Source organism: Callorhinus ursinus, unplaced genomic scaffold (genome assembly GCF_003265705.2).
Source record: "Callorhinus ursinus isolate GAN/ISIS: 27379988/994484 unplaced genomic scaffold, GSC_fseal_2.0 scaffold3, whole genome shotgun sequence".
Lineage (NCBI taxonomy): Eukaryota > Metazoa > Chordata > Mammalia > Carnivora > Otariidae > Callorhinus > Callorhinus ursinus.
This window is the reverse complement of record NW_027397065.1, coordinates 66,409,053-66,423,924: the sequence shown is the minus strand read 5'-3', so window position 1 is coordinate 66,423,924 and position 14,872 is coordinate 66,409,053. Positions and strand designations below refer to the sequence as shown.

The window sequence follows — 14,872 nt, the reverse complement described above, 5'->3', positions numbered from 1 at the left end:
CCCCTCTCCCTGCTCGTGCTCTCTCTCTCTCTCAAATAAATAAATAAAATCTTTTTAAAAAATTGAACTGCAAGCCCCTCCAAGTCCCCAAAACAAACATGCAAGTGAACACCCAGAAAGAACAAAGAGTAGTAGCTTGGCATTGTATCCATGTATAATGTTGATATTAGACTCTTATTGAGAGATTCTCTTTATCAAAGGAACTCGCCATTTCAATTCTGACAATAAAATACTGTGTTGGTAGCTTGGGGTTTTTAGGAAAGTTGTTGAAGTGTGTGCTTCTGCTGTGATGGACACTAGAAAAATGGAAGGAGCTAGGGACAAGGCCTTCATGAAAGAATACTGTGAAAAGAATCAACTGGTCCCCATCTGAACCTGAGGGCTTGTGAGAACATGGCTGGAGGGAGCAAAAACCATGACTTCTGTCTACCACAAAGACAAAAAAATGAACTAGGCAATGGCCACATTTTTTTTTTTTGAGTGCCAGTTGCATGCCAAGCCCTGTACTGGGTGCTGAGATGGCATATACCAGCTGGACACACTACTGACTTTTACATCTAGAAGGAGACACAGCCATGTCCGCAAGGTAAGTAAGTCGTGGAACAGTGAGTTGAATGTCATAGCAAGGCCTAAAAGAAGTGCTATGGGAATATAAGGGATAGAAAGCCTGGCTCTGCTGAGGAGGCGGGGCAGTCAGAGACTTCCTCACCAAAATAGTACTTGAGATGGACCTAGAAATATGGGTACAATTTAGATGGGCAGGAATGCCCGTTTAGACAGGCGGTGGGGACATAGAGGACATTTGAAGCTGAGGAAAAGCAATGATTAAAGGTTTGAGATTGGCACACCAATGCTGCATGGTGAGGGAAGCAGGAAGCAAAGCAGTTTGGCTTCCTTTTCTTCTACAGAATTTTCCGGGATTTCTGTTCAGAATTTAGGTGTCCCCGTATTTGTTTTGTCTGGGAATGGAACATTTTTGTCCCAGAGAGAACATGCCATTGGTATACTGAGAACAATTACTTGAGTTCCCAAAGGTGGTTAAAGGCTTTTAAAATTGGCTTCTATCCACTCGTTCAAACCTCAGTGGAGTCGAGTTGAAAGAGCTGAGTGTTTATTTGAATATTTGAGTGTGTGTGAGTGCATATGTATAGGGGGGTTAGGGGGCGCATGCTCTAGGGCCTTTCTTCATGCCAGCAACCCATCCAGTACTCCAGCTGAAAAGAGCTTCACTCATAATAAAGACCACGCCCTGTGGTTGGCCAAAGATGACGACTTTTAACTTCTTGGAGTCCAGGTAAGATGGTCCTCAGCTGCAGGTCACCCTCCTAGCTCACCCATTCATTGATTTCAAAATCTTCAACCACCAGAACACTCTTTGGAGAAATGATCAGGAAATAAACATTGAACTCTGCAAATAATTCCGTTTTTAAACCTTACAGAGGCCAAGGACAGGTGGGTAAAGCAAGGGAGGTAGCTCGGTGTTGTTTCTTTTATAAATGTAGGGTACTGAGTTACCTGGCGTCCTCTGAGCATTTGCTCATCATCATCCCACACTTACGGGAAAGGGAGCAGGTATTGATTGTCCCTGATTGTTCCTCTAACTCAGTCATGACCTTGCAGGTCTAGGATAGATAATGTGATGGAGAGGGAGGAAGGCAGACTGGGGAAGATGGAGTGGTTTTGAGTGTTGACTGTCTCATGCAATTTATTGAATACTGTACTGAAAGGGGAAAAAAACAGCAGAGCTATATGGGGACAGAATGGTCGTCAATGTACCAAGTTGTTCTCCTTTGTGATCGTGAGGCTGACTGGGAGCTGGGTTGTCACTACCTGGCATCATGAGAGAGGATCATACTGCATATCACCCAGAAGAGATCAAAATTCAAAATTTGAAATATGGGTTTCTACTGAATGCGCATTGCTTCCCAACTATCATAAAGTAAAAAAAAAAAAAAAATTGTTAAGTCGAACCATTGTAAGTCAGGGACTATCTGTCTACATGAGCAAATTAAATATAAATTAAATTTGAGTAAATTAATTATCATAAAATAAATCAGCAGTATTTTGAGTATTGGTGAATTAATGAAAAATATGACCCTCTGACAAAATATGGACCTCTGATTAAAAAAAAAACACACACGATAGAATAAACCCAATTTGTCAGGTGTAGAACCAGTCTGCTTCTCGAGTTTTGTCAAGGCCAGAAATAGCCTGAGATGGAGGCGCTCTCTCCCACACTCAACCTTTGCCCCAGTGAATGGAGGCAGAGCCCAATCTTTTCTAAGATAAATGATGCCCGAAACCTGGAGACTGTTGTGCAGAGAGCTGGCAGAAAGTGAGGTGTGGGCAGACCGCTGAGGCTGAGGTCTTATCACAGGGCATCCAATGGGCAGATCCTAAAACTGCGGAGCCAGAAAAGAGACTGATTTCCTGCCATGGACTTCCCTGTGTCTAGGGAAGGGACAATGTTTATTGACCTAATCCACGTATCTAACAAAGAGAGCCACAAAACAGGAGCCGATCAGCGCCAACGCAGAGGCCGTGATCACCACGATGACGCTCCCAGCCTTGCTGACCAGAAAGCCCAGGCCACCTCCAACCAGGATCTGAGCCAGCTGCACCATGCAGGTGAGGACGGCGCAGGCCAGGCCCTGCCCTCTCCCACTGCCGTCCGGGCTCCCTCCCGGGGCCTGCTGTCTCTGCAAGGGAAACACAGGAACACACTTTATCTACAGGAACTGTGCTTTAGGGCAGAAGTTGGCACACTTTTTCTGTGAAGAGCCAGAGAGGAAATCCTTTCAGCTTGTGGGTCCCATGGTCTTAGTTGCATCTACGCAACCTGTTCAAGACCAAGTCTTAAACTCCCCTGTTAATGCCTAGGAAGGTTAAATGGTTAAGATATGCAAAATTATCTCTTCCTAAGAACTCAATAAGTAGGGGCACCTGGGTGGATCAGTTGTTAAGTGTCTGCCTTCCGCTCCGGTCATGATCCTGGGATCCTGGGATCAAGTGCCGCATCGGATTCCCTGCTTGGGGGGAAGCCTGCTTCTCCCTCTCCCACTCTCCCTGCTTGTGTTCCTGCTCTCGCTGTGTCTCTCTCTCTCTCTGTCAAATAAATAAATAAAATCTTTAAAAAAAAAAAGAAGTCAATAAATACAATGTAATGGAAACTCAATAAATATGCCATTCCTTTCCTTCCATCGTGTTAGAAGTTCAAATATGTATAAGAAGGGTATTGAAGCACAGATCTACATAGGAAAAGCAACATTAAAAAAAAAACACACACACATTTCAACCTTTCAGAATGCAGTTGGTCTGAACTGGCTGATAATGTTGCCATTCATTGGGTGTCTTTTATGTGCTGGGCCTTACACAAGATTCTTTGGCTTGTGTCACTTCAGTGCTTCACCGCATCCTCCCCTCCTCCCAGGATGCACATATTATCATCCACATAGAACAACAATAATACTAACTACCATTTTTTGAGTCTTTCCCAGGTGCTAGGTAGGCATGATGCCAGGCACCCCACTTGCACTACCTTGTTTAACTTCATTTCCCAACCACTCCTTAAGGTGGGCTTATTTTTCCTATTTGCTTGATTAGGAAGCTCAGGCCCTGAGAGTGTGAATGATTATTCCTATATCATTAAGTAAAAAAAAAAAATAAAAAAAAAGCATTGTGCAGAATAAAGCACATTATACTTTGAATATGAGAGGAAAGATAGGAAAACAGATCCATACTTGCTTGATGTTCATTTTAAAATACTGGAAGGATAAACAAGATAAAGAAGCACCTAGCAAGGGGCTCACACGGGCCCCGGAGGGAAAGAGGAGAGGTGTCAGCGGGAGCCACTTCGGGAGTGCGCATGGATATGGTTGGCATTGTGGAACCATGTGAACATACTGCCTTACCGAAAAAGGAACTCATTTTAAGTGATATTTAATATCACTTATTTAAAAAATAATGATATATATTTATTAAATGATATTTAATAAATAAACGAATAACACCCCCTGTGTTGCACACCTGCAAAGTAGGGGTGGTAGGATTTGAATCCAGGTTTCTCTGAGTCCAAAGCTTGTGTGTTTTGCCCTGGTACCACCTAACTTTCTCCTAGGAGGGACGGTTCTTCACGATAATTGTCTCTAGCAGCAAAACCCTTGCGTGCATCAGAACATCAGTGACACTGATTGCCAGGGCGGGTGAGGACAGCCACAAACTCTCGTTTGGAAGGTTCTAACTCCTGGTGCCACTTCGCCCTGTGGCCTTTGCCAGGTCAAGGGATAGAGAAAGCGGTGAGCATTGCAACCACAAAAATTTGTTTCCGCAGCGTCACACTGTGATAGAGTGAGCTGGAAGTTACCTCTTTAGCTCTTGTATCACTACTCCAGCTAAGGAAAGGTGATGCCTATTTTCATGGAGGAAAAAGTGACATCTTTTGAAAAGAAGAGGTGGTCTTCTTAGAGCAGAAACACCCAACCCACTGTTGTTGGGGGGCAGCATGGTGCCTTGCCCTCCAGCCTGAGCTTCAAGGCAGAGATGGGGCAGGCCTCCCTGGAGGCAGCTGGTGGGTGACCACCTACAACCTCAGCTTTCCTCCTTGCACACAGGGTCTGACTTGCTAAAATCTGGTCTCTAAGGGAAATCTCCTACCTTTAACCAACAATTCCCAGAAATTCACCTTGCAGCCATTGGGATGGGTGCAGGTGCTGATGCAGGTGAAATGCTGCAGGTGCACAGGACATTGGGGCAGGCGTCAGAGTCCCCAGGTTCCCCTTTCTTTGTCTCTGTGTGACAACCATGGTGGGCTTGTTTCTCAACATTACAAAGCCTTCTGTTCCTAATCAGATACCGGAGGGTAACTGGACCTGCTCTACTGCTCTCCAGGTGCCCAGGGCTTCCGATTAAGGAGGAGGGTGTGGGCTGGGAAGGCGGTCATGCTTTGGCCAGACCATCATTACATTTGGCTGGGCATTTTAGAGTTGCTGTTTCAAGACCCTGATTCTCCAGCTTTGCCCTGTACTTTCCTACCACAACCCCCCAGCCTTCCGGTGAGGTTCAATGACGCACCTTCTCCTCCTGCTCCTCGCGGTGGTACTTGGCAATGAGGTTAAAGGGCACAGTGTATAGAGTACTGGACATCACACCAAACAAGGTACACAGAGCCAGGGTGGAGTAGACGTTCGGGAAAAGCCCAATAAATCCTGTCCCCAGGCCAAATAGCAAATACCCCATGAAATAAAGACCCTTTAATCCGATGTAGGATACCAAAGGTTTCTGAAAGTCTGTGGGGAGAAGAAAGAAAGAAATTACAGCTGGAAGTGCCTCACAGCATTTGGTAATTTCAGACAATCTTTTCTTTTGAAGATTCACTTCTTTTTAGGAGCTTTCCTTTGATACCGAATCAGGAACAAAAGAACCTCCTTATCTGTGCTTCAAAATAGCTGGCTTTTGGAATCGGTTTTAAATCCTGTGCATGCAGAGGGCTGGAAATTGCCTTGCTAGGTTGGTTTTTTTCCCCACAAGTAAGGACCAGGCGCCGTTCTGGCAGGCAGCTGAATAGCAATAGGATGCAAAGAGGTGCTGGAAAAGCCCACCTTGGCTGTGGGACTGTGGGGATGCAAGACATGGAAGAAAAGTGGATCCTTCTGATTCACAGAGTCTGACCTAACAGGACACAAACAACAATCCTGGCCTATCTTGGCCCCATGGCCCAAAGTCAGGTTGGAGGCAAATGAAACAACCAGATTTTAAGAATGATCCAAGTCATCTGGTCCCTCCACCTCCATTTGAATGTCATCTGCATACCTGAGAATGAAGCCAAAAATGTTCTTTGTCTAAAGACAGGTTCCCTGACTTGCCAACACTTCCCAGGCTGGTGAGGGGCCCTCACTGTACCCTGCACCTCCCCATTGCGGGCTCCCTCCCTGTCAGTCCATTCCCATCACTTCTCAAAACCTCAAGTTCCTCATCTAAAAAAAAATCTAAACAAACAAATGGAACTAATAAAACCCTTCTTTGTGGTTGTTGTCAGGATCAAATGAGATCCAACGCTTGTGACATCACTCAGCCCAGTGCCAAGCACACAGAAGACATCCCGTTAATGGTGGCTATTGTCATTTCAACAAATACAGGCTCAGATGAGGCTGAAGATGGTTATCTCTTAACCTGGTTCCCCTCCCAGCAGGAAAATTTGGCTTGCTCATAAAAGTACTGTAGTAGAGTTCATTCTTAAAAACTGAAAATCCTGCTTTTCCTATGTTTTCCACCATGGTAGGAAAATTCCCTTAAAAATTTCAGTCATTTGGGGCACCTGGGTGGCTCAGTCATTTAGCGACTGCCTTCAGCTCAGGTCATGATCTCAGGGTCATGGGATCAAGCCCTGCATCGCATCAGGCTCCCTGCTCAGTGGGAAGTCTGCTTCTTCCTCTCCCGTTCCCCCTGCTTGTGTTCCCTCTCTCACTGTGTCACTGTCAAATAAATAAACAAAATCTTAAAAAAAAAAAAAAAAAAACTTCAGTCTTTCTTTTTTAAATAGCTGTTTCTCATCCATAGGCTTCCTATCTTTCCCCTGGCCATTCTACTGGAACACGAACCCAGGGGATGAATGATAAAGACCGAAATGTGTCTATTCAAGAATGAAATTCTCCCTGTCTGTCCAAATAACTGTTGGATTCACATCACAGAGACAAGAAACCTAATCTGTATTACATTTGAATCAATTATGAGACTAAATACTGTCTCAGATCATCCCATGGAAGTCAAAGCTCTGAAAATGACAAGTGGGCAACGTTGCTTCCTCTTTTAAGTTCATACCAGCCCTCTAGGGATGGTTGAGAGAAAAAGCAGTATAGAGCTAGGTCAGTTTCTGTTTGCTTAATGATTATATTTATACAAAAAATGTAATCTAGGTGTCTCACTACCTAAAAGACACCATCAGTATTCAGTGGGGAAATGCTCTCATCCAATATGTAGGCCTGCCAAGAAGAAGGCAAAGAAGCATAAAGAGCTATTTGGAAACATAAGTAACTTCAGAACAAAGTCCGAAAGCCAAGCAAAGAATCCTTTATCCATGAAGAGAAATCATTAAGTGTAAGGGTAAACCTGACTCACCCTCCACTGGGTCTAGTACCCAGTCATGGTTATGTCCTCACACTGGTCCTCTCATTAGGACTGGAGATAAATGACAGATTTAAGCACCAGCTATGACTAGTAGTGTCAGATATGATAAATTGGCTACATTTCAGTACTCAATATTGCTATTTTCATGGATCTAAGTAGGCTTGCTATGCAAAAGGAACTTGAAAATACCATACCTCACCCTCCACCATAGCAGCCAGATTGCCCTGCCAAACTCCATCTGGATAGAAATTCTAGATCTGCATCTGATGTTATGTGATGAGTCCAACATAGAGGGTGCGCTCTGAACTGAAGGAAAAGATTGATTCTGCTCAGGGTGGGTTGGAGTGCAGGGGGAAAGAACTTGGAAGATTTAACAGACAAGGCCCATTGGAGCTGAGTCTAAAAGCATGATTAGCAGTTGTCTAGATGTGGAATTAGAGAGAGGATCTAGAGAAGGAGAAACCAAAGGCAGTAGGAAATACCCAGAGCTGAGAAAGTCTGTGTAGTGAGTCATGAGGGGTAGTGAATCTGAACAGGAGTGAGAGAGGTCAAAGTGTGAATGGGACCAAACTGAAAATCATGGAATGTCAGGCTGAGGACTTCGACTTTATCTTATGGTCATGGAGAGCTCCTGAAGATCCTTAAGGACTGGTATTTTATAAATAAAATTTTAGCTCTAATTCAAGTGAAAGGGATCCCATAAGGGCGCCTGGTGGCTCAGTCATTGGGCGTCTGCCTTCGGCTCAGGTCATGGGGATCGAGCCCCGCATTGGGCTCCCTGCTTGGCGGGAAGCCTGCTTCTCCCTCTCCCACTCCCCTCTGCTTGTGTTCCTGCTCTCACTATCTCTCTCTCTGTCAAATAAAGAAATAAAATCTTAAAAAAAGAATTAAAAAAATAAACTTACTTTAAAAAAAAGGGATCCCATAAATTTATATATTAATATAACTTTAGAAAACTGTTCAAATAATAGTATATTGTACACAGGGCTTTTAGCTCAAAAGGGCCTAAAAATAGCATGCATTTTAAGCTCAGGTCATCATCTTGGGGTCCTGGGATTGAGCCCTGCATCGGGCTCTGAGCTCAGCTTGGAGTCTGCTTATCTGTCTCCCTCTGCTCCTCCCCTCATGCTCTCTCTCTTTTTCTCAAATAATAAAATAAATAAAATCTTTAAAAAACACAATAAATAAATAAAACCAATCACAGAAATCTCTTTGTTTGCAATGTCTTTACAACAAAAACTTAGCTAAGTGGGGATTAATCAACTCCGGTCCCCATGGAAATCTAGTACCTGAGAAAGAAAGTTGTCATCCTCAATCCTGGAATAGTGCTCCTGTGACATACTTCCCTCCCCACCTGAACTAAGGTCACTTTGCATGTTAATTCTGTCACCTAGCATATTAACCATCCCTCCTATGTTCTGTCATCTACAGATCTAATAAGCATATCTGTGAAACTCCACCAATGATCTTATTCCAGTAGAACATAAACTTGATGCTAATCAAAACTCAGAACCGGGACTCTAGCCCTTGTGCATCTAATATTCCACCATCTTGTTTACAAGATTTCCTTTTATTTTCCAGGGAACTTTGATCAAGAACCCATGGACCACAAGGAAAAAGTAATCAATGAGGAAAATAACATAGAATTCAGTATGGCAAAGGATACTTCTTGTGGTCCTTTCTACGGGAAGAGTTTTTCCTGATCTCCATACATTTATCAAGAATCTGGTATTTTATTTTATAGATTTATTTATTTGAAAGAGAAAGAGCAAGCATGAGTAGGAGGGGCAGAGGGAGAGGGAGAGAAAATCCGAAGCAGACTCCACACTGAGGGAGGAGCCTGACATGAGGCTCGATCTCATGACCCTGAGATCACGACCTGAGCCAAAACCAAGAGTCAGATGCTTAACCGACTATGCCACCAAGGGAACCCAAGGATCTGGTATTTTAAAGAGCAAAAAAATAAATATAGAAATATAAAACCCAAGATTCTGCTAGACCAGAGCCCTCTAGAAGATACCTTCAGGAGGAAGAGACTTACAAGAATAAAGTGAGGAAAACACGGAATTGATGCACAGGCCCCAACATCCAACCTCGACCCCTCTTTCATAGATGAGAAACTCTGTGGAGTTGTGTGCACCGTAGGGATCTCCTTGGTACACAATCTGAAAGAGAGATTTGGGACCATTGAGATACAAATGCAGTGTGGTAGGGACTCCCTTTCATGTACTCTGCTTCTCCAACCTTGGGGAGTGACATGTCCCTGCCTGGGGGCCCTTCCTAAGACACAGAGCTCATTCTCCCATGACCATATCACCCCTTTCATCCTTTTATACTTCTAATCAAGGACCTTCCGGAAGTCCTAATGCCATCAAGTCTAAACAATATTTCCCTGGATCGTTAACACCCTTCTTTCTGCCTAACATCTGGCCCCTGCCTGACTTAGGCAACCCTGCCACCCTTCTTCCGATAGAGCCAACAGGCTTCTGACTCATCTCCACGCATACCATTCCTATTGCTGCTTAGAATGTTTTCTCCCTCTTCTCTCTCTGTCCAACTCCCATTCACCTTTCAAGGCCTGGATCGTACTGTACCTCCTTCATTAAGCCAGCCATGACTACTACAGCTCACACTGATTCTTCCCTGTCTGTTGTATTTGATCAAGTACTGGTCCCATAGAGATGTCTAGGGTGTAGTAACTTGGTTCCACTTCCTGCCTGTAAGACAGCTTCTTGAAGGTACTCTTCCTTACACTCTTACTGTGCCCATCCTAAGGGAGAGCCCAGAAGAAATTCGACAGGTGTTGAATGATGGATTGATGTGCAAGTCAATGAGTATGTGCACAGACACGTTTATTACCTGGCCCATGAAATCTGTAAAGAAGAGCATGTTAGATAGGAAGGCGGTCCATCCAATGAAGTGGCTGATGCAAAGGCAGCGGTAGTGGGGAGGCATATTCACCAGCGCCCTCAGCAGTGACTTCATGGTCATTGCCTTCCTAGTCTGGAATAAAACATGAAACAGGTGTGACCTTCAGTGCAGACATGCAGCCAGCTGTGTGAGCCAGAGCACACAGCCATGTTACATATCTGTCAGTCGATTACCCCACAGAGTCATACTTTCTCAGCATGGCACCAAGGTTTCCACGGAGAGGTCTCATAGGAGGTGTTCTGTTAAGTATGTGTGGATATTTAGCAGTTTCAGGCCCCGAATATAAGCTTTGGAGACCTAAGGGTAAAGGGACTGGAAATGGGGCTTGCTTTGGGCCAAGATGTAAGAGATATGTAGCATCCTGTCTTTGAGTGACAGAACAACTACACAAGGACAGAGCTCACAGATCTAAGCTAGACCTTAGATGATTATAATTCTTAGCTTTCTTGAATCTGAAAGTGTGGTAGGCTGAATTCTAAGATGGCCCCATGATCTCTGTCCCCTGGTGTTACCCCATAATTATGTTTGTTACATGGCAGAGGGATTTTGCAGATATAATTAAGGTTACTAATTTCTTGATTTTTAGTTAATCAAAAGGGAGATTATCTGGTGATTCTAACCAAATCACATGAACCCTTTAAAAAGCAGAGAATTTTCTCCAGCTGGGAGCAGAAGAGGAAGTCAGAGAATTTCAAAGCACAAGGGTTACTGGTTTTGAAGGTGGAAGGGGTCACATGGAAGGGACCTTAGAGAGGACTCTAGGAGATGAGCGACTCCTGGCCATCAGTCAGCAAGAAAACAAGCACCTCAGTCCTATAACCACAAGGAACTGGAATCTACCTGAATGAGCTCAGAAGCCGATTCTTCCCCAGTTGAGCCTCCAGATGAGAATGAACCTCCATCAACAACTTGATTTCAGCCTTGTGAGACCCTAAGCAGAGAACCCAGTTGAGCCCACCCAGAATTCTGACCTATAAGACTGTGAGATAATAAATATGGTTTTAAGCTGCTCAAGGTAACTTGCTAGGTAATTTGCTAGGTAGCACAGAAAATTGATACAGTGAGCCAATCAGCTCCCTGTTCTTGGTCAGGTACCGCTTCCCAGTTTATTTCTCTGGATCCTGCCATGAGCCAGCACATATAAATGAGCCCTATGTGGAGTCAGAGGTGAAAACAATATAGGAGACACCCACACACACATACACACACATACCCACATTCTTTATTTTTTTTTAAAGATTTTATTTATTTATTTGACAGAGAGACAGAGGGAGGGAACACAAGCAGGCAGAGTGGGAGAGGGAGAAGCGGGCTTCCTGTGGAGCAGGGATCCCAATGTGGGGCTCAATCCCAGGACCTTGAGATCATGACCTGAGCTGAAGGCAGACACTTAATGACTAAGCAACCCAGGCAGCCCCCCACATTCTTTAATTTAGACTTAAATTATGTTGAAACCAAAGACTACACTATTTTTTTTGTATCAGAAACCTTGAGAAGATGAGAAATTTTGAACTATTGACACAACTGTTTTGAAATACAAAGAATAAAACAGCTTTCAGCATCTTGTTATATAAGAGAAGAAAGAAACCTTGGGAATATTAAGACACTGAGACTATAAACATCAGTCATGGTGGGGTGATAGGTCTTTCTTGTCAGATCTTTATTTATTCTGAATCTCGACATAATGATATTGAGTCCTGGCTAGTTTATTTATAAGGTGGTCTCCTGGGAGCTTCTATTTTAACTATAACAACATATTGTTTTATAGCTCTTAACTTTATATAATAATGCTTTTTACTTCAATATTTATTGTGGAAAAATATATTTACTTATTGTAGATTTGGTACATAAATTGAGTTTTTAATTTGTTAGTTTTGTAGTATTTAACCTACTGGCCATGACTAAACTGATCTTATACATTCATCCCCACCCTTATGCATGAGGGATACATTCCAAGACCCCCAGTGGATGCCTGAAACTGCACATAGTACCAAAACCTATACAGACTATGTTTTTTCTTATGCACACCTACTAATGATAAGGTTAAATTTATAAATTAGACACAGTATGAGATTAACAACAATCATAAAATAGAACAATTATAACAATATACTATAATAAAAGTTGTGTGAATGTGGTCTCTCTCTTCCAAAATATATCATTATGTTGTACCTACTCTTATTATTCTTGTGATGACATGGGATGATAAAATGCCGATGGGATGAGATGAAGTGAGGTGGATGACATGGCATTAGGCTACTATTGACCCTCTGATGATAAATCAGAAGGATCATCTGCTTCCAGATGGCAGTTGACCACAAGTACCCAAAATGTGGAAAGTTAAACTTCAGATAACCGGGAACAACTGTGCCTAGTCAGTATTTAAAAAGTATAGACATTCCTTTGGAATTAGGAAAAATAACTTTTTTGCATGTAAAATATGCTGTCAAAATAAATGTTGACTGAAAAAAAAAAACCCTCAGTGAAGACTTGTTACTTTTTATTTGACCATAGGAAGAAGCTAAGGGTATAGAACAAAAAACAGCGGGGGCTCCTGGCTGGCGCAGTTGGTAAAGCATACAACTCTTGCTCTCAGGGTTGTAGGTTTAAGCCCCACGTTGGGTGTAAAGATCACTTAAAAAAAATAAATAAAATCTTTAAACAACAACAGCAACAGCCTGAGTTTCATGCCTCAGACTAAGTGATTTATTTTTACTTTTCTTCTTTTCTTTCCAAAAATGCAAAATTTTGAGACGTGAATGTGGCCAGCAAGTATTCATCCTCATTCCAAATATTAATTTATGCTTCTGCCTTATACATAATTTTCATCCTACTTTCATTGTTAATCTGTTTTCCTTTCATCCAAAAATAAATATGAACTTTCAAATTGTACCTAGTAGTTCTGTAAAAGCTGGGAATGTAAATATTCAAAGCCCTTTGGGTATTTTCACTCAGAATGAAAATTCAGCTGACATCTTATTCTGTGACTGATTGATTCCCTTGGTGAAGTCCTTTCAATAGTTCTGAACCCTTGGGAGTTGCTCTACTCCATGTATTGTACACCTTTGTCAACTAGAGATTGGGTGGTGGTGGATTTATACATGAAAAAGGCACAGGAGCAAGAGTAGGGAAGAGAACTTCACAAGAGTACACTCAAAAGGAGACTACTAAAATATTGAGGTAAGCAATGATGGCATGAAGGAATTGTAGATGAATTTTATGGGATCCAGTTTGAATCCTGAAATAATTCAGGCCTCCTCTTGCCATTAAAAAAAAAAATAGTCCCAGTTCTCAAACTGCACCACCACTCTCATTTTGGAAAATGTATATTCTACCTTGGAATATAAGTATTGGTATAAATGGCTTATTATGGCCCCTGTTAGGGCTGTAAATTCTTGAGCATAGGAAGCAGAGATTAGTCAATTTCACGATCCCTAAATACCTAGTAATGCTTTGTACATACTTGGTACCTGAAGTAGTTTGTTGACTGAATAATGACTGTAATACACTCATATACTTATATAAAGCTTAAAAAAGCACTTTGCATGCTTTATCTTAGCTGAACAACCCAATAATCTTGGAAAATAGATAGGCCAACCCATCAAGAGAAGTTGAACTCATAGAGATTCACTGAGCTTGTATGAAAGTTCTGTTAGAGCACAGATTAAATCTGTTCCGTGTTCATGTGTGAGGTGCTCAGCCTTCTGTCAGGCTCCTAATAGGCACTTGTACCTCACACCTTACTATGTGGTAGGAACTTTGCATGGCTTATGTCATGGAATCTGCACAAAATCCTTGTAGGTAGATAGAATTACTTTCCTATTTTACAGAAACAAACGCCCAAGGTCATGCATTCCAGAGGTGGTAGAGGCAGGATTTGAACACCTATGCTCTTTTTTTTTTTTTTTTTTTTTTTTTTAGAGAGAGAGACAGAGTGTCTGTAAACATGGGCAGGGAGGGGCAGAGGGAGAGGGAGAGAGAGAATCTTAAGCAGGCTCCACGCTCAGAGCAGAGCCCAGACACCAAAGCAGGGCTCGATCTCACCAACCTGAGATCATGACCTGAGCCCAAACCCAAGAGTTGGATGCTTAACTGACTGGGCTACCCAGTTGCCCCATATGCTCTTAATCCTTAGGCTCTTTACAGCAAGTGCCTAGTAGCTGTTGAATGAATAATGCAAGTCAGTCAGCTAGAGGAATCAAGATTTCAACCTAGGTCTTCCACAACCCCTTTGCCAGTGAGGGAATCCTTTGTACTTATATCAATGAGGTATTGCCATTAAACTCAGCTTGAAGGAGGATGCAGCTGTGCATCAGTGTTGTCCAAAAGAACTTTCTACAGTGATGGACATGTTCTATATCTGCACTGTCCTGGACTGTAGTGCCTTGGCCCAAGGAGCTATTAAGCATTTGAAATGTGGCTAATGCAACTAAGGAACTGACATTTTAATTTATTTCATTTTAATTAATTTAAACTTAAATAGCCTTATGGGACGAGTAGCCAATGTACTGGTCAGCATAGTTCTAACCTCTTCTCTCTGACAATTTCCCCTTAACCTAGTCCCATTTCTCTGTAATTTAGTAGAGTTTTCTTTAAATTTTTAAACTAATTAATTCACTGACCAGTTCATTGAAAATGGCCTAAAAGAAATATTTAATCAACTCATGAAATACAAATTCAACATGCCCAACCCAGTGACCAACCCAGGGATGCTGTCATTTGGAGGAACAAATTTCTGATCCCAATCTAAGAGTTAAGATATTCCTTGAGGCCTAAAAATGGTTCCAGGCTTCTCTTATGGTCTAACATTTTGGAACTG

General features: G+C 42.5%; 1 protein-coding gene across 1 annotated transcript in view; it reads right to left on the bottom strand.

Moving 5' to 3' along the window:
• Positions 1 to 2,415: 2,415 nt before the first annotated feature.
• Positions 2,416 to 14,872, bottom strand: part of SLC45A2 (solute carrier family 45 member 2) — a 32,949-nt gene continuing 20,492 nt past the window's right edge. The window contains exons 4-7 of the mRNA XM_025867425.2: positions 9,982 to 10,125; positions 9,164 to 9,287; positions 5,071 to 5,285; positions 2,416 to 2,699 (exon numbers count right to left, since the gene is read on the bottom strand). Coding sequence (XP_025723210.1) covers positions 2,478 to 2,699; positions 5,071 to 5,285; positions 9,164 to 9,287; positions 9,982 to 10,125 — 705 coding nt within the window. The 3' untranslated portion in view covers positions 2,416 to 2,477. The remainder of the gene's footprint in view (positions 2,700 to 5,070; positions 5,286 to 9,163; positions 9,288 to 9,981; positions 10,126 to 14,872) is intronic.